The 26,157-nt window shown below is 36.9% G+C and overlaps 1 protein-coding gene across 3 annotated transcripts; it reads right to left on the bottom strand.

Annotated features, from left to right (window-relative positions):
• LOC139968883 (F-box only protein 3-like) lies at window positions 1–26,157 on the bottom strand. Of its 3 annotated transcripts, none has more exons than XM_071973501.1 (10): window positions 25,715–26,157; window positions 23,682–23,771; window positions 14,526–14,683; window positions 11,168–11,391; window positions 9,334–9,480; window positions 8,041–8,165; window positions 7,126–7,286; window positions 4,530–4,625; window positions 3,174–3,284; window positions 1–208 (listed from the first exon to the last, which is right to left on the bottom strand). In XM_071973501.1, exons 1-10 carry the CDS (start codon window positions 25,795–25,797, stop codon window positions 144–146), a joined length of 1,260 nt encoding a protein of 419 aa, XP_071829602.1. In that variant the 5' UTR covers window positions 25,798–26,157; the 3' UTR covers window positions 1–143. The 3 variants fall into 3 exon arrangements, with proteins under 3 accessions (XP_071829602.1, XP_071829594.1, XP_071829612.1); XM_071973493.1 differs by lacking the exon at window positions 1–208 and adding an exon at window positions 258–2,464 and having other exon boundaries at window positions 25,715–26,155; XM_071973511.1 differs by lacking the exons at window positions 1–208; window positions 25,715–26,157 and adding exons at window positions 258–2,464; window positions 25,323–25,586.

Genomic DNA, 26,157 nt, shown 5'->3' with positions numbered 1-26,157 from the left:
TAATACTCCAGGGCACTGTGGAGGGCGATCGCAGACGAGGACACCAGAGGAGAAACTGGTCCGACAACGTGAAGGACTGGACCGGCTTGGACATGCCAGACCTGCTCGCCACTGCTGCTAACAGATCTGCATGGAGGACGATGTCAGCTGCAAACGTTGTGTGTCTCCCCGACGACTTCACAGTCATGGGACTGACTCTGACTCTCTTCTATACAGGAGTTTACAACAAAAAAACAACATATATGACACAAGTAATATTCCTTTATCATGATTTTATGATTTTCATGCATGATTCTTTACATAAAAAGTGGAAAAACAGATTAACATGACAGTCAAGTGTAATTTGTTCCTTCAAACAAAATAAAAAGATAGTTGCACTGTTCAGCACCTGTTTGTAGAGTTTCATTATGGATACAATGGTAAAAATTATATACTTTTAATTGGGGTGAAAGTATGCATTGGATGTCACTTATATACGAATTCTAAAGCATAATCACTTCAAGTTGATATAAAAAACGAAAAATTGTTCACTCTAACCAAGTCTGATATACTCCAGCAACACAGTCTTTTCTCCAGAAACTTTGTGAAGTCATTGAACTTTCTAAACCTAACTCTATCACCATGCAAGAAAACTGCAGTATGCACCTAACATACATGGCTTGATCAGTGTGTACTGTGAATAAAAGACAGCTGTTAATCAGTATCAACTGAAGTGTGTTAAGACACTGTTACATATGTTAGACATGTCAGCAGATGCTACTGTAGAAAAATCACTAACAGATGAATTCATAACTCAAAGGGTGTTTCAACTAATGACTGGTTAGGAGTCTATACAACTGTTCCTATGTTTGACTAGTAAGTATAACTTGTAAAGAGGTTCAAATGGCAGACGAAACCTGTATTTAGCAGTAAAGTGTCACCCCATTTCTGTTCAAATGAGTATGAAATAATTGGGGAAACCTTGAAAGTAGTCTGTTTGGTCCGGTAAATCATAATGCATAGGATTGTGTGTTTTACTAGTTTCAGTTTGTTAAGTCCTCAGTAGCAGCTGGTTATAAATGTAACACATATTAAGAATTGAAATCACACCTCAGTCTGCTGTCGTATGTGTTCTTTGTTTACTGTTGTTATTAGTAACACAAAACATGACAATGGCAGCTTAAAGGCATTCAAGACTCGTCCCAAACGCAAACAGTAATGAAACGTGATACCTTGTTATCTTTTATCTAGACCTGAGATGTCCATCGTTGCCATGTACAGTACACTGTGTTGTGGGTATTGACCGTAGCTATATGTATTGACTGTATACTAGTGTGTAATTACTGACGGTAGCAAGCTGTGTATCTATTTTCTGAGATCGATGGTGGTGTGTAACATTTCTGTTACACCTCATTCGAAACTAGGTCAGATTACCGGCATGAGACGTTTGTTTGGGCGCGAGTCTTCACACCCTTTAAAACTACTTACGACACTTGTCATTTGATTCAAATAAAAGTAAAAACCATTTCTTGTTCACTTAACCCTGATACTAAGAAAAGGGTCAGAAATCATCCTGTAAGTCTACTTTCCCAGATTGCTTTTGTTTCCCCAACTTCCGGTCAATATTTGGAACAATGAAACACTTCAAATTTAAACTTCAAAAGTTTTCTAGGACACAGGTATTAAAGAATGCATTCAGCCACACACCAAAGAAACAAATACCAGATTGTTCTAAATGGCTCACAACATTTTAGCTGTTTTTGGAGAGGGAAAAAAAATCCCAAATTTCTTACTTGGAGAAGAAGGAAATTATCTCATAGATTGGAAGAGATTAAATCAACCGTGTGACTTGGACAAGTATTGGCAAGTTCTTGTTAGTGTCAGCAATGTCAAAATGTGCGTGTAAATATGTAAATCATTATTTTACTCAATAATGAAAAAAAAAACAATGTTTCCCACTTAGAATCCTACAAGACGATGTCATCATCTCTAAAGTCTTATGGATGTACTCTTCAGCTAGTAGTGCTTCCATCCATACTTCTATCCGTCCTTCCAAGTTTCTACCAACCCGTTCATATGTTTATCCATCCAGCTCTCAATTCATGCTTCCTTCCTTCCATCAATGCTCCCATTCATCCATCCAACCCATCACTGGGGATCATGCTGCTTAACTATTATTCTAAATTTGTGTCCGATGATTGATGTTTCCATTCATCCATCAATGATCCCATCTGTCTATCCATCCATCCAACACACGGAGCCCTGCTGCAGGGTTTTCTTGACAGCTATTCTAAATTCCTGTCTGATGTTAATGCACTTTCGCATCAATCCATCCATCCACCCATCACAGAGGACTGTGCTGCAGGGTTTTCTTTACTGTTATGCTAAACTCCTGTCCGATGATTTTGTCATTCAAAACTGAAATTCTTTATTTCAGGACATCTAAAATCAAACCTTGGACATTGTACATCAAATATTCTGCTATCTGAAAGTAAGAACACAAAAAGTGTACTTTCGAGTTGCTAACAGTACATTTCACTTTAAGTTTCAATTGTCTTGGGGGAACAAAATATTTCTGCTGTCATGAATTCTCATATTATACGGGAAATTTCAAAGGCTTTCAGAGTTCCTTTCATATTCCCCCCCCCTCAAATAATTAAAAACAGATCATGATGTTGACAATTTTAAAGTTCTAGTTTACCATCTAGAGTCAACTTTTCCATTTGATCCCTCTCATGCTTTCGAAAGTGTAACTGTTTTTGTTTTGTACCTTTAATGTTTAGTAACTTAACTTTTGTCTTCTTTTTCACTTGCAGACTGTTGACTGATAACAAACAAACAAAATTCCTTGACTAAATATGGACAACATATTCTACGGAGTGTTGGATTCATTTTTGCTCATGTTTGCCCTCGAGAATTTGTTGAGAATCTTCAAGAGACAAAACAAAGAGACCAATAAACAAACTGATTTGTAGATTTCCTTCCTGAAATAACCAATCATTTATCTGAAGAAAAAAAAAATCACCTTCCAATTGCTTCACATTGATAATTGAAAACAACAAGAGTTTACTTGGAGTTTTCTTAAAAGCAATGAAAAGAAAACAATATGAGAACTGTATGCCAATGTAAAATATTTTGAATTTGAATAAAGTAACAAAAACTATGACATATATAGACCTGATTGGAAGACTTACCTTGGTTGTTCCTAAAGGTGAACCAGCCAGTCATGTAACCATTCTTTGTCGATAACGGTGTCCAACTAGCATACGTAAACTTTTCGGCGGGCTGCATGGTGGGATGTTTTCCTATTAAAAGGTTTGGCAAGGAATAGCAATGCTCATTTTAAAAGTGTTAATTTTCTTCTGCAGGATATGTTAAGGTAGCTTTGTGGGCCAAACCATCACATAAATCAAGATTCCATATGAATACAAACACAAAGCACAACCTGGTTTGTATGGTATCTATGTAAAATGCGATTTTCTCATGAATCCCCATCCCTATTGCTTTCTCGGTTGGATCCAATGAGACGGGGGCTAGATCCCCTGGTTGCACCCTACCGAGATACCGTGGTGCCTGACTGGGACGTTAATGTAGGAGTTGTCACTAAATTAAGGGCTGTATAGTTCAGTTTTGGTGGAACACTGCATAATAATCCAGAGAACACTGTTTGGAATCCAGTTCTAACCATAAATGTCTATGCTCTTTCTTCATAAACAAATCCTCTATACATGCTAGCATAAAATAGACCTGTAAGTATATAGGTTTTCATTTACTGATATAATTATAAATATAAAGCCCTCCCCTATTGCTTGCTAGGTTCTATCGACTGAAACTGAGGAAAGAATTCACCCTGATTATGTGGTATGCTAGGCACTGTTGCTTCTGACTGGGACTCCCAGTCAGAGACAAGGGTTACATTGGAATCACCACCAACTATGGGGTGGATAGTTCAGTTGGTGGATAACAAGGGATTGTAATCCTGTGGCAACTGGTTCAAGCCTTCTTGCAGCCAAACCTTCCATTATTTATGATTTCCCAGCCAGTTTTCCATTTCAGAAATGTCTAAGTGACAAATATGGTACAATAAAATGAAACCATTAGTTACCAGTTCACCAACACTCATGCATAAACACTTCAATATTCACTAAAAAAAAAGAAGAGACTTAAGAGACACTAAAAAAAAACGAGAAAAGAACCTATTTATATCGCACTTCCGAAGCAAGTCAGAAATTCATGGAATAACGATATTCTCTGTGACTGTTTTTTCCTTCTGCTCAGTTTTCTTAATTATTCTTCTTAATTATCATTCAAAAGTTTAGCACATATTACGAATGAAAATTTGTTGAAAGTTGAACCGCTCATTATAACTCCTTCCCTCAAATGCTATTGTAAATTGAACAACTCTCAAACTGTTCTTTTTCTTGATTTCACCCCTCTTCAAATTTTAGCACATGTGTATTTGGCATGAAAACTTTGTTGAACCCCCTCGCCCTTACCTCTTCCCCAACCCTTACAAAAAGGGATTTTGTTAAGTTATAACAATGGATTACCAATTACTCCTGGACCATCTACCTCCTGAATCGGTTGATTTGACTCTTCGTTATATTCTGTGATCTCCCAATGTCTCTTCTGAAGTGTGCAGTTATCTGAAATAAAGAGGGAAAAAATGACAGCATTATGAGTATTTTCCTGCTACCATTCATTTATCTACAATTTAAAACAAAATATTACTTAATCTCTATATATTTCAAGAAAATGCATCAAAATTAAGGAAAAGTGCCCAGAAGGCAGAAGTCGCAAATTTTAGCTGTATTTTAATTGCTCCACCTGGTTGTCATAAGTTTTTTGGTTCCTTGCTTTAGCAAAAGGAACCTATGTAGTCAGGTTTGCGTGTGTGTCTGTGTGTGCATCTGTGACACTTGCTTTGGTATGCTCTATCTCAATAAGGGAAAGTTGGATTGAGGCCAAACTTGAACTATAGATCTGCCATATGGAGAAGGTGTGCCCTATTGTTTTTGGTGCCCACAAAGGTCACCCAAAGTCAGTTATGGTCCAAAAAAGGAAATATTAAAACTGCAATAACTCCCAGTGCCAATGTGCGACAAGGTTGATATTTTGGGACAAGTTGTGAACTGGTTAGGGGAACATTTGAAACTTGGCATTCATGTGATCGAAGGTCACCAAAGGTCAACTAATGATGAAAAACTAGTATTTTTGCGATAACTTGAGAACGAATTGTCTGTTAGGGTTGGGAGTTGCTCCAATGTAATCCAATTGTCGACCCGCATCTGGGTGACCCTTGACCTCAATTTGACCTCTGATGACCTTTACGTATTTTGGGGGAATTTTAGTTTCGATGCTATTTTCAGATGTCAAAGGTTGACCCAGTGTGACCTTCATGTGCGAAGTTATATGGGGTCAAACTTTTCGGTCTGAGTGAGGATGGCTGTACAGACTTGTCGTGTTGGTTTTTTTGGAATCAGGAGATCAAACTACATCTGAAACCAAGGTCAAAAGGTCATAGGTCACATTAGAAAAAATTGTGCTTATTTTGGGAAGAAACAGGCGAGAAAGAAAATGTTTGGTTTTGATGCTAGATTTGGATACCAAAGGTACCTTCCGATCAAAAATGTGAATGGGTTGACACCAGGGTGAGCTTCGTGTGTGAAGTTATACGAGGTCAAAGTTAATTTTCAGACATTTTATGCAATAACTTCCAGTGCCAAGGTGTGACACAGTTACTATTTTTGGACAAGTTGCAACTGGTATAGGGGAATATTTTCAAACTTTATGGTCATGTGATCCGAGGTCACCAAAGGTCAATTAATGTTAAAAAACTAGTATTTTGGTGGGAGAAAATGGGCAAAGAAAAAAATGTTTGAATTTTTATAGTTTTGATGGTATATTCACGTCTCACCGATCAAAAATGTCAATGGGTTGACCCCAGGTGACCTTTGTGTGTGAAGTTATATAAAGCCAAAGTTCATTTTCAGACAATTAGTGCCTTCCGACCAAAAATCCGATCACAATTTGTGATGACAAAAGTGTTGGCTACTGTTGGTTACTTTATGGGTACATGTAGGACCACAATTACAATTACTTGAGTGATAATATTATGTGTAGTGTCATATACCCCTATGCAAGGAACCACAGTGCCCTTGGGCTCTTGTTTGTTTGTGTGTTCATTTTTGGTTTTCACTTTTGAGACCACACAAGTCACAGATTTTATCGAATTCACTCAAAATGTTGCATTTCGAGCATTCCTACTACAATCCAACTTACAATAATCAGAATTTTCACAAACATATATTACTTATCGTGAATATAATATATACTGAGTATAAGATATATTGAGTATAATATATAATCGTGAGTATAGTATAATACAGTACTAATCGTGAGTATAAGATATGATTCAACATGGAAGTATTAGCTGTTGCAAAATGGTTGTTTGTTTTCTTTAATTGATACAACTGAAAGAAGAATTTTTTTTTTATTGACAGAAGATGTGTCATGTTTAAAAAGTTTTCGGGTGAACATGAGAAGACAATTGCCATAAACAATAAATCTCAAATATATAATATCAAACATAAATAAACAATAGAGACTATTTCAGCAGACTGGCACTGGTTATTGATGTGAAACTGGAGTGCCTGTGGTGTGAACTATGCTGCAAATTTAGGCTTCATCCTACACAGCCAGATCCCTACTTGTGATAGAGTGCCTTTATTATGACTGATAAACTACAAATGGCTGTAAAATGTAAATAACTAAAACACAGGCCTTCACAAATGGCTCAGTATTATAACTTTTACTGTCCTTGTTATGGAATTTACAGGCCGTGGCATTTGAAGCAATATTAGGCTTAGCACCTGAAATGACTTTCTAAATTGAAAAGATTCCAAATTTGAGTTAAACTGTTGAATTGGAAGCCACCTGTGGTGTAAGTTGTACTCCAGAAGCCCTTGCAGGCTTCTCCCACATTTGTGGTGGCTTAAGCGGCATAAAAATAAATGCTGATTATAAATATGACTAATTTCCTTCTATATGCTAGGAATCTTTATTGGGATTCTTTGTCTGAATTTTACCTTTTAAAGCTGCTGGCATTAATAAATACTTTTTTTTCTTCTTTTTTTTTAAACTTACATTTTGGCAGAGTGCAATCATCCATGGACATGGTGATCTGGTAAGCATGCATCAACTTAACATCCGATATGATCAACGAACTGAATTCTGGAACCAAGGCTGTTGCCACGGAAACTCTGACTTTCTCCGTCTCTTCCCAACAATCAGGTTCATGGACAAATCTGTGCAGACGAACGTTATTGCAATTTCATTAGGAGGAAAAAATTCCCATTTTAGCTGACAAAATAAAAACTTGCATTTCAAAAGGACACATTGATGAAACCTGCAATGACTGGGTTGCACCTCATGTCTTCCTGCATTCGAAATGTCACAGACAATAACATTTGACCCAACTGCACACTGACCAGCCGAACCCAAGCCGACTCAACTTGACCATTGCAACCTGGAAAAGTACGAACTGTCAAGAAGAGAAAGTGTTTGCTTGTGACTATATGACTGATCCCAGATTTTGTGAGGGTTAAGTTGCGTCCGCTTCATGTAGTCTGCTAATTGAACATGTAGGGTTCTCCTAGCTGGCAGACAGCAGTGTGCCTTGGTACATGACTAAACACTGCACAGTTTTAACCACTGTAACCAATCGCAGGGTAATAACTTCTCAGTGACCTAAAACAAGCACAAGTATCAAAACAAACATTCATCGTGGGCGCATAAAACCGGGTCAGTTTGCAAGGGTCAGTTGTAAGACCATGGTCCCTGACCACTCCTCAAAAACTTAAGCCATTGTGGACTGTGGTCAAATTGAATCAGGTCTCGGTCAGTAGTGCATCATGACCAATAGTGTAACCTTGGTAACATTGCACAACTTTTCAATCAATCAGAGGCAAACATCGCAAATTACTTTGATATTTTAATTCCAGCATTATGAATTTGGAACTATCTCACAGGAGAATATAATAAAAATCCAACATGACTCACTGTGATATTCTTCCTTCGTCTACCATCAACTCCCTGTCCTCCAACCAATTCGCTAATGATTCTAGCCATTTTATGAAGTTTTCTGCATACAGAAAAGTGGGCGCAACTCTTGCCATTTCATCAATCTGCGCACAGATCCCAACAGTTGAAAAAACAGGTAAAAAAGGACACCGTTAAAAATTGTCAATATGTGTCACCTCTGCTCATTTCCAAAGTTGTGCACACACAGCGTATATAACATGTAAGGGGTCAAACTTAAAATCGGTAGACTAACTACGTAACCAAAGAGTTCCAAAACATATCAACACTGAAGTTCTCTCTTGTATACAAAAGCAACCATTACAAAATGGCACTGTGTCAAAACTAGAATGCTGAGGGGCCTGCAGCCAGGATGCATAGGATGAAGTCTTCTGTGCTTAGTAGTTTCACTCAATAGGCAATAAAGTTTCACAAAAACAGGCGATGCTAGTTAGCCGAGATAATCTCTTTTCTTTGATATTTGATATCAGTCTTGCTCCAGGGGATTTTTGCAGCTGCTGCAGCTTATTTTTTTTGACAAGTTGCTTACTTAATTTACGAAATCATGTCTTCAGAAAAAAAATATGCTAGTTTGTTTTCTAACTGTGATATCTCAATTGCATTCTGATCAGCCATTTGGCCAGTCCCTTTGAAAGACATTTTCCATCGTCAGATAGCGGTAACTGGAATAGGGACGATAACAATATTCCACAATGCTACTCGAAAACGGCATGTTTGACCACGTATGTTTCCGACGCAGATGTTAGAATGATCATCTTGGTAGTATCAGCACATTTGGATCTCACCTTACTTCCAAAAGGGTAACTTGGTAGCAAAGTAAGTAGATCCAATGATGGGTAGATGTTCTAATGATGCAATTTGTGACCTCTTTTTAAGGATCTAACACATGAAGCTTCTCTCTTCGAGATACCATTTTGACAACCAATTTTGTTCTTTCTTTTTGACCTCTGTAATCTGCTGTCCTTGATTTAAACTAAATATCACAGATTTCTTGTATTCAAAATGGGACATTTACCATGCAATTTTTATCTCTGTACCACATCATGGATACATGCAGCTCATCCCAGACAAACACACACACACATTGTGATATCACCACGGCTACATAGGTTCAGGAAGGTTGTCATGATCACCAGACTCTAGCTTGAAATGGCCACAGTGGGCCCTGTTAAATGTACAAACTGATGACAATTTTCTTCATATAATTTGTTTTAATTCCTGTTTATTGTTGGTAATAAACATAATTATGGTTACCTGTAAGCAAACACTGCCAGGCATAACATCGCCACACTGTTTTAAACATATTCTCTTTGAAAAGCCTCTATGGAAGTTGTTCACGGTACGGCCTGCAACATAAACAAACCTGTCGGTGAAGTCAACCACATTAGTTTCGTTCTCTGTCTGTGGAAACAAAATTAATAAAATTTAAAAAAAAAGATAATAAGATATCATTGAAACAAAGGTCTTACTCCTGCAAACTAAGTTATGGTTCACAATTGAATTATTCTCCTTATTTCTTGCCATAAAGACATTTACAATTTTTTTGGGCATATCCATATGTATACCTCATGCATATGTCAAATTTGTGTAGTTAAAATGTTGAAATATTGACATAACATAGTAAGTTCAGCATTCCATTTGGACCATAGCAACATCTGCAAAACTAAATACTCCAGCAATTTTTGCCACACTTCACCCCGCCCCCCCCCCCCCTCATATTTATGATAGCTTCTCACATTACTGCTTGGAACTCTTTCACAGTAGCAAAGCACAAGGCAAGAATGGAATTGTTGTTTTTGAATGCTTGAACATCCACAGTGCTTGACTCAACAATGCTACCCTAAGCATGGTTTCTTGTTCACAGCAAACGATCTTTGTTTAGGACTTGCTTTGTAAAAGTGACCACAAAAATATGCAATGGCATGGCTGACTATCTATAACTTGCACTGGACATGATAGCAGACTACTGTATCAGTGTATACATGTGTTAGTATCGTTGTCAACTTTAGATAACGCTTGGCACTGACAATTATTATTTTTATAATCGATCGATTACCGAGTGTCGGACTTACAGCTTTCATTGGTCAGGTCTCAAGAATTATCAATTTTTTTACTACAATTTAATCTAATAAACTTCCTGTTGTTCATTTCGAGATACGTAAATGTAGTTTGAGCAGAGAGTTGTAATGGAACAACTCCCTGTTTTGAGTATAAAATTAGTTTCATGCTGGTGAACAGAGCTGTTCCTTAGGACCTACTTGTAACAGTGCACTTGATAATACTACTGTGATGTGTAACATTAGGCAATACGCCTTTCTTGATTAGCTCACAAGTTAATAGCAAGCCTATCGTATACAGTAGTCAGTGAACGAATGAGCCACTCGCCAAAATGTCGAGCGTAGTGAATTTTTTGCTCGCCAGTCGCAAAATCGAGGCCTGAAATATATGTACATATATATATATATATATATATCACATAATATACTTAACTAAACTATCATCATACTGCTACTCGGAGTTTCACGTGTGCGGCTCGCGCACCGATCATCAGGCAACTGAACAACATAGGCTATCTCGGCTTCAGGCGTGTGTGTTTACGGTTGCCATGGCGACAGTGCGATAACAGCTCGGTTCTTTTGTTGATGCATCTGTCATTCGATTGTATTAACAAAAGAACCGAGCTGTTATCGCACTGTCGCCATGGCAACCGTAAACACACACGCCTGAAGCCGAGATAGCCTATGTTGTTCAGTTGCCTGATGATCGGTGCGCGAGCCGCACATGTGAAACTCCGAGTAGCAGTATGATGATAGTTTTGTTAAGTATATTATGTGATATTCTAGCTCTGCCTTGGCATAGAGCACTCTTTGTGAATATTGACCAACATTCTATGTGATATATATATATATATGTGTGTGTATATATATATATATATGTTGTGTATATATATATATATGTGTATATATATATATATATATATATATAAAAATATCTATATGAGTAAAGGATGCAGAGAAAACTCCATGTGTTTTGTTCTAGCAATCAACTATATAGACATCAAAATAACCCTTCAAGTTTATGCCTTCACCTCATTGAGTTTTGCCAGTATGGATTCTGCTGAGAGTAACACTTCACAGACTGTGTAATGGTACACAGAAAGTGTTCCTAAGAGACCAAACTGTGTATCCCTTTCACTTAAACCTTCCAGCTGTTGACCATTGCATATGCGGTAAGAACAACGAAATTCCAGTGGCAAGGGTTCTGTCAACCTTCGCTCTATCTCGTTAAGCATTTCTTCTGTTGTTGGTGGTACTGGAAAAAAAAAAGACAAGATGAGACATTATTGCTAATTATGACATTCCTAACTGGTTTCGAACCTCTGGACATGCAACTAGCGTCCATAAGCCTAGTGGTTGGGGTGTCCGCATATAAAGCGGGAGGCCTGGGTTCGAATCCCGGTGGAGGCTGTAAGTTTTTTCACTGTTTTGGATTTTCCAACTCACTACAATTTCAATATATTTATATACATATATGATAATGATGATGGTTCGTGACACAAAGATCCGGGGTTCGATTCCTACCTTCGCCTGATGAGTCCCAAAAAGACGAAACCGGTTGTGAAGTGGAATTTTTCTGGTGTGATAGTCTTTATTGGTTTACTGTATATCTGTCATACCACTTGCTACACATTCAATACTTATTTAAGGCTTGGCTTGCCTATAAAGAGTGGTTATTCTGTGTAAAATTGTCAGATTAAAAGTGCCAGGGGTGCACTCTGTACAATCATAACACTTGGGTAATTACACCCTTAATGACAGTTATTCAAAGCCAATTTATACGCTTTAGCACACCAGTAGAACCACTGTGGTCGAGTGGTACGGACTTTGGTTCGTGACACAAAGATCCGGGGTTTGATTCCTACCTTCGCCTGATGAGTCCCAAAAGGACGAAACCGGTCGTGAAGTGGAATTTTTCTGGTTTTTATTCTTTATTGATTTACTTTATATATTATATATATATATATATAATATATATATATATTTAATGTGTGAAACTCTGAGTAACAGCTACTAGTGTTCCACTAGTCTCAACTAGTCTCAACCACGACACAAAGATCCGGGGTTCGATTCCTACCTTCGTCTGATGAGTCCCAAAACGACGAAACCGGTCGTGAAGTGGAATTTTTCTAATGTGTTATTCTTTATTTATTTACTATATATCTGTCATACCACTTGCTTTACATTCATTATACATATACTACACATATATATATATATATATATTTATATATATATATATATATATATATATATATATATATATATATTTATATATATATCAGGTTCTGCCCAGGGTAGATTGAGTGCCGGCAGGACTATCTAAGCGGAGCGCCACTATCGGTTGGCGCGGAGCGTACAAGAAAATTTTGGGTTTTGGAAACCCCCCAGATGGCCGGAAACGGCCCTTCCCGAGTATTCTGAGCCACATATAGACAGCTTTGAAATGAGATCTCATGTCTGGAATTTTTCATAATTAATGAAAAAAGTTAAGACAAATATCTGGAGCACCAGAGTACAGACCAGCCGGTGGTGCCTATTAAGTATACTAAAAAAGCAATAGCAATGCACCGTGCACATGGCTGACTAGTTCGTGTAGCCGTCACGTATAGTCACTACGAGGCGGAGTGCGCTGGTCGTGCCTAATGCAATATGATGTAAATTCACCCGCTACGAAGGTTAACGGCCGTATGTGTACTAGCTAGCTGGATAGTGCCTGTGTCTCGCGCGATAAAAATAGATATAAATGAAACTATCAAAAGTACGATCGGGAGTTGGAAACGGAAACAGTCATTGGTCTGGAATGCGGAACTCTGGTAATTTTTACTAAGTATGACACTGTGATGTGTTGGATATTTTGAATTTGAACAGTTATGAACTGGATTTCCCCTAGTCTCAAACAGATTGTTTCTGTACGTTCGACCCTCCGGCTATGGAGCTGTTTTTTGGAGTTCCTATCGAAAATAAGTGCCGGTCGGAAAAGTCACTCAGGCAGATTGTGGCGGTCGGTAATTCAGCATGCTGGTCGGGCCCGACCGACGCCGACCGGCAGCGGCAGAACCCTGATATATATATATATATATATGTATATATATATATATATATATGTATATATATATATGTATATATATATATATATATATAGTTATATATAGTTATATATAGCTATATATACAGTTATATATAAATGAAAATCGTAATGAGCTGGAAAATCAAGAACAGTGAAAAAACTTTCAGCCTCCAACGGGATTCGAACCACGGGCCTTCCGCTCTGTACGCGAACACCCTAACCACTATACAGTTATATATTTATATATATATATATATATATATATATATATATATATATATATATATATATATATATATATATGGGTATCTTTATATGTCTGCTACCATTGTCATGGCAGCTAAAAACTAGTCTCTCCTATATATCACAGTAACACGGCGGAGTGTATAGCCTAGTGGTTAACGCCGGCGTCTCCCAGTCATGAGATCCCTGGTTCGATTCCCCGCCGACAGCAATGTGTGTCGTCCGGCAAGGGTGTTGTTCAATAACAACTTCCTGACATGGACGTTAAATGAATGTGTGCCGAGAGATTGGCTTCGGTCAGCTTGCGAGTCTATAAGCCTCCATGGCTTCTTTCGCGAGTTCCTGCTTGCGGGAAGATCACATATACATACATACATACAACATCTGCAGTTATTGATCATCTTTTTTTGGAAAAGTTTGGTTTCTTTTTGCATACTATTAACTTTCTGATGATTTAATTTTAAATGCGAGAATTATTCATCCATTGAGCCATCAAATGAAAGAAGAACATATATGCTATGCATTCCTGTGAAATTGTGTACACAATTTCCTACCTGTTTGTTTCAAGCCACTTTTGCTACAAAACATGTCAACTTTAAAATTTGTTGTTATCTTGACAAAATGATATAGGAATTGGATGGAAATTTCACCAGGGTGGTCAGAATATGTTATTCTTCTATCATTAATCAAAAATCAAATTTTACCTGTTAAGGCAATCTTTTTCAAATATTTACAAGTTACATGCCGAGCACTTTCAGCACTTCACCTCTTTTACTTCACAAACTTTAAACACTTATATTAAAGCATTCCTCTCTCCTTCGTCAATCATTGTACAAGTTCTAACTACCTCTATTAATGTTAAGTAGTAGATTTGGCCAAGCTGTAAGGAAATTCCAATGCTTTAAAAATGTTGATATAAAAAATAAAAAAAACATAATTCACTTTTTTGTTTTGACAATCTTCAACATACAGTATGAATCAATTTTCTTTACTTTCCATCCACCTGCCATTCATCTTTCCCAATAAAGTAAACAAAAACAACAACAAAACTATCACTGCAGCACGCATTACTGTACCTTGAAGTGTGCGATAAATTACTGGAGACTTCTCCTGGATACACGGCAGTATTCTATTCCACAGACGTCTGATGGGAACATACACATGAATGTACTGCCCCATGTCGCGAAACCACTCCATGAAGTTTACTCTCCATGATGATTGGGATCTCTCCCTCCTGTAAAGAGAATTTTATGTAAAAAGAAGCTAAGTTGTTTAATCCAGTGTTATTTGGTTTGACAGCCCTCCGGGAAGAATTTATGGAAGAATGACAGGGAATGAAAACGAAGGTTGTAGTGTGAAGAGAGAAGAGGCCCCCACCTTTAAGATCAATCGGGGAAAAGAACTCCCCTTGCCCTGGGGGGAGGGTAATAAAACAATAATTTTTTTACAGCAACAAATTTTTTCATTTCCCCTAAGTTCACGTGGTAAAATCCAACAGGACAAGTCAAACATCTTGCTCAAGAATTTCCGAAAAAACAACGCTCACTGTCGCAATATGTCAACTAGGACTTTTGCGATTTTAACCCCAATTTTCCGATATTTTTGCGTGGCTTTAATATACCCACGAAGTCTGAACTGTGATATCCGGTTGAAGCAAAGGTCTGTGCTGTCATTCACTGTCATTCGGTTTAGTCAACTTAATTTTTTAGTGTGCACAAAATATTGTCATTCGTTATGTGTAACACACTTGTCATTCATTTTAGTAACACCCTTAGCTATGCTGAAACTGTTGGAAGAGACTACACAAATTGAGATCAACAGTCGGTCCAGACAAAAGCTTGTGAACTTACTGCCAAACTAAGACCGTTTTACACAATTATTTTGCATTGAGATTGGTCATAGTAAAAGACCTAACTAGACGCTGCCTAGTCACAACGAAAACTACATCCAACCTGAAACAAATACAATTGAAAACGTCCAATAGAACCGTTGTACTACAAAGTACACCTTTCTGCACGCAAAATAAGACTTCCGAGCCTCACGTTGAAGCCAATACCAATATATGTTTGTGTTTTCAGTTTAAGATTCTAGGGATGCCCATAAGCTCATTTCATATCGCATTTCGTATGAGGCGTAACGCACATGTAAGTTATCTGATAGGCTGGTCTGTGTTAGATACAGTAGCTTATAAACTGACCTTTGACCTCAATAAAATCTTGTACTGAAATGTCTACCAACTACATACCAAATATGAGATTCGTCCAACGTTCCCTTCTTGAGTAATTGTGTTTACAAGGTTTTCACAATTTGACCTCTAGTGACCCCAAATGGACTTGGACCTCCACCAAAAACAATAGGGATCTTGAACTTAATGTGGTACTCCTTCACACGAAATGCGAGATGATCCAAGCTTTTCTTCTTGAGATATCGTGTTTACAAGGTTTACTCAATTTGTCCCACTGCGACCACAAATGACCTTAGATCTCCAATAAAATTAGAAAAAACCTACAGACTGTTGCTCCTAAATGTAGTCCTCCTACTCACGAAATATGAGATTGGTCCAAGTTTACCTCCTTGAGATATCATGTTTACAAGGTTTTCACTATTGGCCCCTGCTGACCCCAAATTCCTCACAGGCCTAGCCAGGTTTGTTCAAGTTGTCTCATATTCATAAACATGACGAAAGTCGAACGTTACTTTTAAGGCCTAGCTATAGGACAAACTAAAACGAATGACAGCAAATGACTGAATGAAAATTGACTTTGTACAGGGTTAATTATCATTAGCAAATGACAGCGAATGACAACAAAAGACGTTGGTGAGAAGAGATAAGAGGCCCCCACCTTTAAGATCAGTCGGGGAAAAGAACCTCCGCCAGGGGGCGACCGCCCCTGATGACCCCAAATATCCTTTGACCTCCCCACAAAACAATTGGGTTCTTCTACTCAATGTGGTACTCATATACACCAAATATTAATTAGACTAGTCCATGCTGCCCTTCTTGATATATCGTGTTTACAAGCGTGGCGTCACACACACACATACACACACTCTCCGCCTGCACACATGCATAGGTTACGATTATCATGGAAACCAAACCCAATTCAATACACTTTTGAACCACTTTGGCCGTTTCACCGTAGGTGAATCACATTTGGCTTTGTTCATTGTGAATTCTACGTAAATTAGGCTAGACTGGCTAGAAAACAGTTGAGCTTCATTTAATACTGTTCAGTTTGAAAATGCGCCAAAGATTTGACAAATGCCATAGAATGATGAAATCAAGGTACCAAAATACTCCTAAATCTCTCTAAACATGTTTTGCGACAGTCCTGAGTAGTTCTACTGCTTTGCCGTATTTTGTGATTAGGCAAACATTCTTACGCATATTTGTTTTAGTAACTAAACTCCTTATCCAGACTAAAAGCAAGTCTGATTTCCAGCGACACGCGCGACAAAGTCAATGGGGCTTTAGTGTGTGATTTCTCCCACAGGTAGTTAAGTCAATGGAGAAGCGCCATTAACTTACTGTGTATGATCGTTTGAAGCAACGTTCGATCCGATGTTTTACCTCGGAGATGGTAATCATTGAAATTTGAAGCAAACGTTCTGGATTGTTGTATTTTTCACCAAAACATAAAACTGTTAGCAAACTGCTTATCTACTAAAGAGCCTGTGTAAGAATATGTGTAATGGTGCACAAGTTGGCCTGACGTTTCGACCCTGCTAGGATCGAAACGTCAGGCCAACTTACTTTAGCACATTATTTTTTTTATCAGATTATATATTCGATATCAGCTAACGAAATAACGCATATTTTATTTAAAAAATAGAAAAAAATCGGAGCAATTTTTTTTTTTTATCCAAAAATTTGTTTGTATCAAGAAAAGTTGTTTGTGACCCCAATATTTTTGAGACCAAATTTTTTGAGGGACTTAATTTTTTTGGACCAACATTTTTATGGATCCATTTGAGACCAAAATTTTTTCACGAAAAAAACCCCCACAAATTTATGACCCAAACAGTGCTTGTGACCCTAAATTTTTTGGTACTCAAATTTTTTCGGACCAAAATCGTTTTTGGCCAAATCAATTTTCAAATAAAATGTGTTTAGATTTAGACCAAAATATGTTGTAGGCATACCATTTTTTTTGGGGGGGGGGGGCTGTGTTTTTGGTTTATAGTCTTGTATCATGGTCATCGATGTATACATGTACCTTTTGATTTTCGTTTTTATACCTCCTTTAGTGAAACTTAATAAACTGAAACATTTCACTGGCTTTTCTCTTACTGTATGTATCCTTTTGATTTTCATGTTTTATTCTTTTTCGTGCAAATATACAAAAAAAATTGCGCCACGCTGCTTGCAAGTATTGTTTTTTGGTCACAAAGTTTGGTCCATATAGAATTTTTGTCCACGAATTTGGAGTAAAAACAAATTTCGGGTCAATTTTTTGGTCAAAAGCACTGTTTGGGTCACAGCAACGTTTGGGTCACATTTTTTTTTTTTAGGGAAAATTTGGTCCAGACAAATGTTGTTCACAAAAATATTGGGGTCTGAAAACTTGTGTTCTTGGTACAAACGATTTTTTGGATAAAAAAAAATTGTCCCGAATTATTTCAGACGTCGGAACGTAGCGACGTCGGAACGTAGAGACGTCGAAACGTAGAGACGTCAGAACATAGAGACGTCTGAACATAGAGACGTCGTAACATAGAGGCGTCGGAACATAGAGACGTCTGAACATAGAGATGCAACTGTCTGTAAAACAATGTCATTAACTGTGTTGTGGCGGGATTGCAATATTGCGACTCCTCGTTATAAACGTACAGCGCCCCATGTATCTATTAAAGTGTTCTTTACTTGCTCCATTAATCTTTACTGTGAAAGGTTAAGTCTTTCATTTACATCTTTGATTGTATCGCCTAGAAGTTAGTAATCATGCACAACACTAAAACATACTTTAGGCCAGTTCCACGAAAATGATGAAATGTGGGTCTGTTCACGTTAAAGCGCCCAAATTAGCATAAATGGCATTTGGAGCATTGTGACAAAATAATTAGAGATTCTAGAGATACAAATATTATCCCCATGGAGAGAGTCCACCTAGCTGTACCTACCATAGCATAGACAATTTCCTGAGATATGCATATGGTATGCTATACTCCCAGAAGTGCCGAAATGTGGACGGAAAATGTTGCCGTTTTCAAACTGCAAAATTTGTACTTTGATCTATTCTTAACTCCAAAAGAGGATTACTCCAAATTTTGTCATGATTGAACTTTGTGGCTATAGGTTCCCTCTCATAAATATTTCAGAAAATTTCATCGATGAATTTGCGAATTATTGCGAAACTGGACCAGTGTTTCGGACATCACTTTTTCCGTCCACATTTATACACCAATTTATGAGTGGCATAGTTTGGGGTTAAATAACAAATGTTGAAAGTGGTGTGCCTTTTCACTACTGTCATAGTTGTATCAAGTAAAATATATATCAGATGCATGTCCATTCAGCCACATTTTACTACACAATGAAGTTAAACAACATGCAAAATGTTTCCGTCCACATTTTGGTGATGTCCGAAACGTCATGAAGCAGCTAATATATGAAGTATGTTAAAACCCACAAGACTGTTTTGTTACTCTAATTAAAGCATAAGTACTCCCCCAACTACAGTATGTACATGACTCATTTCCACTCATCCGTTTTGATTTTATAACCATTTCAATTTTTCCGTCCATGTGTGTGATGTCCGAAACACCAGTGATGTCCGAAACAAGTTTTAATTAATATTGCTTTATGTTGCTTGAAAAAAAGACACAATAGATGAGCACTTCATATATTATGACAAGTTCTATTGTTACAAACATACATACTGCACTACCCAAAACTTTATCCATCTTTACCAAATATTATAGCAAAATAACCTTAAAAGTATGTTTCGGACATCACCATGTGTTTCGGACATCACTTTTGTGAATCCAACATATTGTACAACAGCACTAGTTTCAACTGAATGATTCAATTGGTTGATTTCAGTGTGCTAGAATACACTAAGATCCTACAACAGAATGTTCTTAACTTTTGGTGTCATTTGACCAACATGTATTCATCTTTTGATGACTTGTGACAAGTCTAAAATGATATTCTACATATTTGGGTATGAATGTTACTGGGAACATCAAATTACTTGGATTTTTCTAGAACTGACATCATTAACACTACAATTTTCCATCATTTAGTACTGAAGAAGTAAAAAAGACGTTTAGTGAAATTTTTCTGACATAACATGTATCAGGATGCCATCACAGTATACAGTACATTAGAAAGTAATGCTGTAATTGTCTGCTATAGCTTGAATCAAGCTATTCGTCACAACCATAGAAAGCCTTTTTATAGGCTAGAAGAACTACATCAAAGGGCACGTGGGTACCATGCATGGACTGTCATGTGATGTGTTTCAGCTTCCATGGCGGTACCAATTTGATATTTCCCAATATCATATTGATAATTGTAAAGTTAATTACACACAATTGGAATAGGCCTAGACGAGTTTTGTAGCACAGTAGCTCATGTTTCTATCACATCGGTCTACAGCATAGTACAGTATGTCAGCGTCACTTTGAAGAACTGAACACCATTCAGTGTCGTCTGTCCCTCTATATGTATGGAATCAGTGTGCATCTATAACACCCTATGTCAGAGCAGTTTAACTGTTGATGGGAACTTGATGGTGGTCAAGAAAAGCTACCAGTATTTTGGGAAGATGTTAGCCAAGTAGTATGACTGTGGAACGTGTCTGGTGATCTAACCTATAAATGTTGGTCAACGACTAAAAGGTACAGACATTGCTAGGTAACTGTGTGTTGTCTGCTGCTCTAAGCTCAAATATGCATTTACTGTACTAGTTAGTAAATAGCAATGGGCAATGTGGAGATTAATGCAGTATATCAGATTATTAGTACCACCCTGGAACACATTACAGTACATGTGACCCTCTTTGACTGGTACACGGATTTACTGTGTGATGAAACCTCCAGGTTTACTCGATGGTGTCAACAGTATTTATATACACAGAGTGGTGCATCATGCATGCATGACCATGTTTTCATTCCGAGTTGCTTCACTGAGACTTCAGATCTTTAGTGATATGTATACAGATATTTATCATGATGAAACTTAAGGATAAAGCTGAACAATTTGCTGAGCTGCTGTATGCCATAACATCTAAGCCTTATACTTAAATGTAAGTTTAGGCCATAAGCTTAAATAATAACAATCTTACAAAGTAAATCATTTAATTCATATGTGACAAGGAGTATTTGTACAAACCATGAATACTTGTTTTTCACATCATAATAGCCAAGGCATAATGATGAATCTCAATAAAGAAGGATATTTAAACTAGTACTTATAGTACTACTCATATAGGCTACTACTGTTGCTTAGCTGGGCCAGTGGAAGCAATCTTCAACATTGGCAGATCCAGCTCAAAGGTGCACGGGGAGGGGGTGGGAGCGGGTGGGTACCATTTGAAGGGATGCAAAATAGTTGTTATTGCTGACATTACAAAATAGGACCAAACATTCTAGTGGAGTTTAGGTTATGATACCTCCCTTCTGAAAATTGTTTAAATAGTAGACTCAATGATACTAGCTACAACAGGTGGGTGCCAAATTAGCTATGTAGGGATGTCTTCTGTGTACATCTGTATATTTATTAAATGGTAAATATTTGCTGTTTGTTTCAATTATTGCAGACTTCATTTAGGTAATGATGGAAATGTGGAAACCGTAAAAGATAAAAAGAATTCTATAACCCTTTTGGGGAAAAATTTCTTTGCAGTCAATAATAATACCATTTTCTGCAAAATAATGTATAAGTTGATGTCTGGGAAGTGTTGGTGAATGCTTGCCAATGCAAATGGTATGCTGGACAGGTAACAAATGTGGTGAAGCAGAGATTAACTTTATGCAAATGGTGATCTATGAATGGTCACTGTGTGGAGTGTTATGGAGTGTTTGCGCAGTGGTTAACGCCGGTGCCTTTCAATCATAAGGTCCCAAGTTTGTGTCACTCCAAGATTAATGTATGTTGTCCAGTTACAGAGTTGTTGACAATTGACAATTCATAATTATGGTCGTTAAAAATGAATCTAAGAGACTGACTTCGGTCAGCTTGTGGCTTTGATAAGCCAATGATGGCTTCTTTGCGAGTTCCTGCTTGCAGGAGGATCTAAACTACATGTGTGTATTCTGGATATGTATGAATTGAGTACGTAGTAAACAGTGATAATTCATTAACATTAAATGGGGTTATCATTTACACCAAGCCTTCAGATTTTCACTTATCACCTATCTTTTCACCTATTGGCTCTGTCCAGATGTTCAATTTGAAATATTTGCCTCAGGGCATTTGTTTTCCCAAGAATTTACAGTGCCATTATTTTTTAGTACACCTTGTTGATTTCCCAGTCTATGGTGTTTTAATAAACTGCATTCCCTCAAAAATTCATAATATCTAGTGTAAATCTGCTAAGTACTGTCAGACTCTTGTGTCTATATTGAAGCAGACTTTTGTTGCTTGAACAGGTTTGAAAAGCAAAAATATTACTTCATATTGTTGTTACCTGCTGAAATACAGTATGTATTATTGTTATGCAGCTTTGTGAACATTTTTCCAAGGTGATGTCCGAAACATTCAGTGATGTCCAAAACGCTCATTAAGTAACTTGTAATAAACACTGAGGATTTGAACTATAATAAGTTCAAAACTGTCATTATACCTTGTAGGTAGCTTGTCAACAACAAAGACCCCTTTGTTACAAATTTAACTTTTGATATGATATGCATTGTGTAGAAAACATTACAGTGATGTCCTAATACAGTTGTGGTGATGTACGAAACATAGTCCAAGACAGTCTTATGCAGATCTATAAAACAAGTGTTTGCATTTTTCATTATTTCAAATGAATTTGATGCTGCTTGTTATCATCACATATCGTGATGTACTGATATATATTGCTAAGTATTAACAAGCATGGCCTTCGTTTAATAATTGTCTTGTTGATCACTTGGATCACTTGTATCCCTTTTCTTTGTTTTGAACTTGGAACCTAGGAAGGGTCCATAGATCTCTTTTGGTACAGGTAACAACTTACTAAAATGCTTTTCTATTCATTATTGCCATGAAATGAACATCATTTGGTTTATTACTAAATATTAGGTTTAATATATTAGGTAAACCATTGGTGGGTGATGTCCGAAACAAGATCATTTTGGAGGGGTGATGTCCGAAACAAGAGTCAAGAAAAAAAAAATTCTGAGAGGACATGACCCAGAATTTTCAGCTTTTGGTTAATATATGTGCTTATGTTGTGGTTTAATTTTATGGTATAATTGTTACTATTAATTTCAATTTTGTTCTTTAAAGAAAAACTTTTTAAAGTTTTTTTCAGGAAAAATTGAATATTTTCTAACGATACTCGAATATTTTTTAAAAAACATCATCGATATCATTGAAAACTTGTCTTACAATAGCAAATTTTGTTTTAATAAAGAAAATAAAAACAGAATTCCCAAATGTAGCAGCAATGGAATGACACACCACCATTAAAAAAAGAACAAATTTTGGAAAATTTATAGATTGTCACACTTTCAACCATCTTGAATATAATTTCCAGAATAGTTTAAGCTCTGGTCAATTCTGATTCATAAATTGCAGATATTAGTTATGTTATTTACTTAGAATAGAAGTTCTTTACTGTAATTTGAAAATTTGGTACCTCAGGCAACCAAATTGGGCGCTTTAACGTGAACAGACCCATATTCGGTAATCGGCCCGATTGTCACAGGAACTAATTGGTAATCGGTGAAACCGATTTTCATATAATCAGTCAAACACCATTTGATACGTGATAGTAACCATGGAATGTAGAAAATAAACTTGAAAACTGAAACATTTCATGGCAAAATTTGTAAAAGGGACAAATGTAGGAATTCACATGTAATGAAAAAGCTAGGATGTACAGTAGTTTGAGAACGCATGAATGCATTCCCATATGTTTATGGCAGCGTTAGTAAACTAATTACTCTAGCAATTCACGGCAGAAAATTATTCAGAGAACACTCTCGCCACTTTTTAGGTCCTTTCTTTGACTTGTAGATCCTGACTTTGGGATGTGATTCCATTTTGATTAACTCTGAACAAAAATGGTTTAATAACTCACTCTGTATCAAGCCAATATCTCCGGCACAAGACTTTCCAATTTCCCTCTGTGTAAGCGCAATCTCTGAGCTTTGTACATGTTTGGGATATTCTGAAAAGTGTTATTTGCAACAAAGAGAAATATTTGTAATCATATTAAAAAGGAAAAAAATACAGGATGCAAGATACCATGATGGAACATTTCTGGTTTTTGTTTCTACATGGTCATCACTAGCTTTAGATTTATAACAGTCTTTTCTGTTCTTCTAGCGCCCATCATGTTTCACTTGCAAAGTTTTGTATCACTTTATTGTATTTAACTTGTACAAACTTATGAGAAATAAATTTGAAATAAATTTTTTTTTCGGGAAGCTAAGCATCATCTATTTATAACACACACTTTGACGTGACTTTTGAACTGGTTATTTGTTTTCAAATTTCATAGTGTAATAATTTCTCATAATTCTGCAGATCTAACTTTTGCAATTCACATCTACAAGACAGTACACAGCCACATATTTTATTAAGATAAACAGATCATGTCCTGCTCATCGCTGGTCAGTATTTTCCACTATTAATTTAGGAGCAGTGTTTTGTATTTGTGTAGAATCTAAGACAGTCATTGTTTTGTTCTCAAATTATTTTGAGAACGACACTTCACATCCCTAACCTATTTAAATTTAGTGCTTTAATATTATTATTAATCCTAAACCTATGCCTGCCTTTACCATGGTTAAAGTCAACACCAAATATAATTAAATAAAACAGACCAGCAACAAGTGGGATATGGTCCTGATAAACTAGAATGTTATATTTAAGATGTCAATAATACAAGTTATACAATCTACCAAGGTCTATCCAGGTTCATGGCCAGTTTATCTCTGAAGCAGGGTCCTTGAATAAATGTACAAAGGTATGTCAGATTCATGATAGTCATGGACACTCATTTTATAATGGTGATGACAATCTAGCTGAGTTTGCTGAGGGGTTTACAGACCCGTCAACTCTCCCGGTTTAACTGGGAGACTCCCGGTTTAAACCTGAATCTCCCGGTTTCATATTCTATTCTCCCGGTTTTTTTAATGTTTCATCACTTGCGACAATTCTGAAAATAGCCAACAATTAGTCCTTTGCTTAGTAATTCCCCACAGTAACGCTGAACAGGAAAGGCTCTTCAGTGTAGTTCGCATGAACAAGACAGGCAGTCGGTCAAGTCTCAAGCTTGATGGGACTCTATCTAGCATACTAGCCATGAAGTCACAGTACCCAGAGTCAACTGTAGGGAATTCCCAAATGGAAGCCTACTTACGAAACCCTGTAGAAAGCGAACAAGCTGCTGTAAACTACAACAAGAAACAATGATTGGATGATTCTCTCAATGTATTGCATAAGTAGAATATACTTATTTAGGAGTATTTTGTCATTTCAGTTGAAAATGACTAACCTCCCTATTTTCCCCTTGTTCTCCCTATTTTTTGGCCATGAAAAACGTTATTCTCCCTATTTTGGGGTCAAACAGGTTGACAGGTCTGGGTTAAGTTTATTTGATTTCAATGATGGGCCGACCAGATTCCGCCAGAAATAGATAAATGTTCCCCTTAAAGGGTCAGGAATCAAAATGCTCAAATAGTTTACCTAACTTAGCACAAAAGTTGAAATTTACCGTATAATTCTGCTAAATCTGTGGAATAATCAATGGAAGTGTCTTGAAATAAAATACAAAATTTATCGTTTCACCGCACATTTTTGCTGTTTCATTGCAGGCTTGGTTTAATTAAACTACACAAGATGTTTAAAATTTGACTGACAAGCACGGTTACTACAGTGGCTAGTATCAGTGCAACGTCAATTTAGGGAACAGTATTAACAAATACGAAATTTCGCTGATTAGGTATACGCACAGTGATAACGAGAACTCCACATGAGTCAGTACTGATGATGCTACAATACAATACTGTATACTAATGACACTAGATCCAGTTAGTTGCAAACTTAACGTAACTTAACGTTAGGTCTAAGCACAAGTTTATTAGTATTATATCTATTTTAACGCACCTTGCAAGAGATTTGTAGTCTAACAGGCTGAAGATGCTGTCCGCTATTACTTCATCAGGAAGATTACATAATAGAAGTGCCATTGCAACTTTCTAAGACAGATGAAGGATTGAAGCTATCAATAACTGATTTTTCGTTTTCAGATACCGTACGGTGTCATCGGTGTTTACATTAAACATTCCACAAATGGACCGGACATACAGGCTTGTTAGACAGTTGAATCCACTGATCTGTACACTAAGTGTACAGATCAGTGGTTGAATCATGTTCAAAAAATTCCGCCAGATATATATATCCCACTTTGCACAATTGGTTAATGTTTTACGCCGATGGTGCAAAAAATGAAGGTTGCAACACGAGATGATTAAATCCGGAAGAAGATTCTTCAAAGTATGACCCCTCAAAATTAGCATTTTCCCCTCCTACAATGACTGCCAAGAAGC

Source organism: Apostichopus japonicus, chromosome 1 (genome assembly GCF_037975245.1).
Source record: "Apostichopus japonicus isolate 1M-3 chromosome 1, ASM3797524v1, whole genome shotgun sequence".
NCBI lineage: Eukaryota > Metazoa > Echinodermata > Holothuroidea > Aspidochirotida > Stichopodidae > Apostichopus > Apostichopus japonicus.
This window is presented reverse-complemented; position numbering and strand designations above follow the sequence as displayed.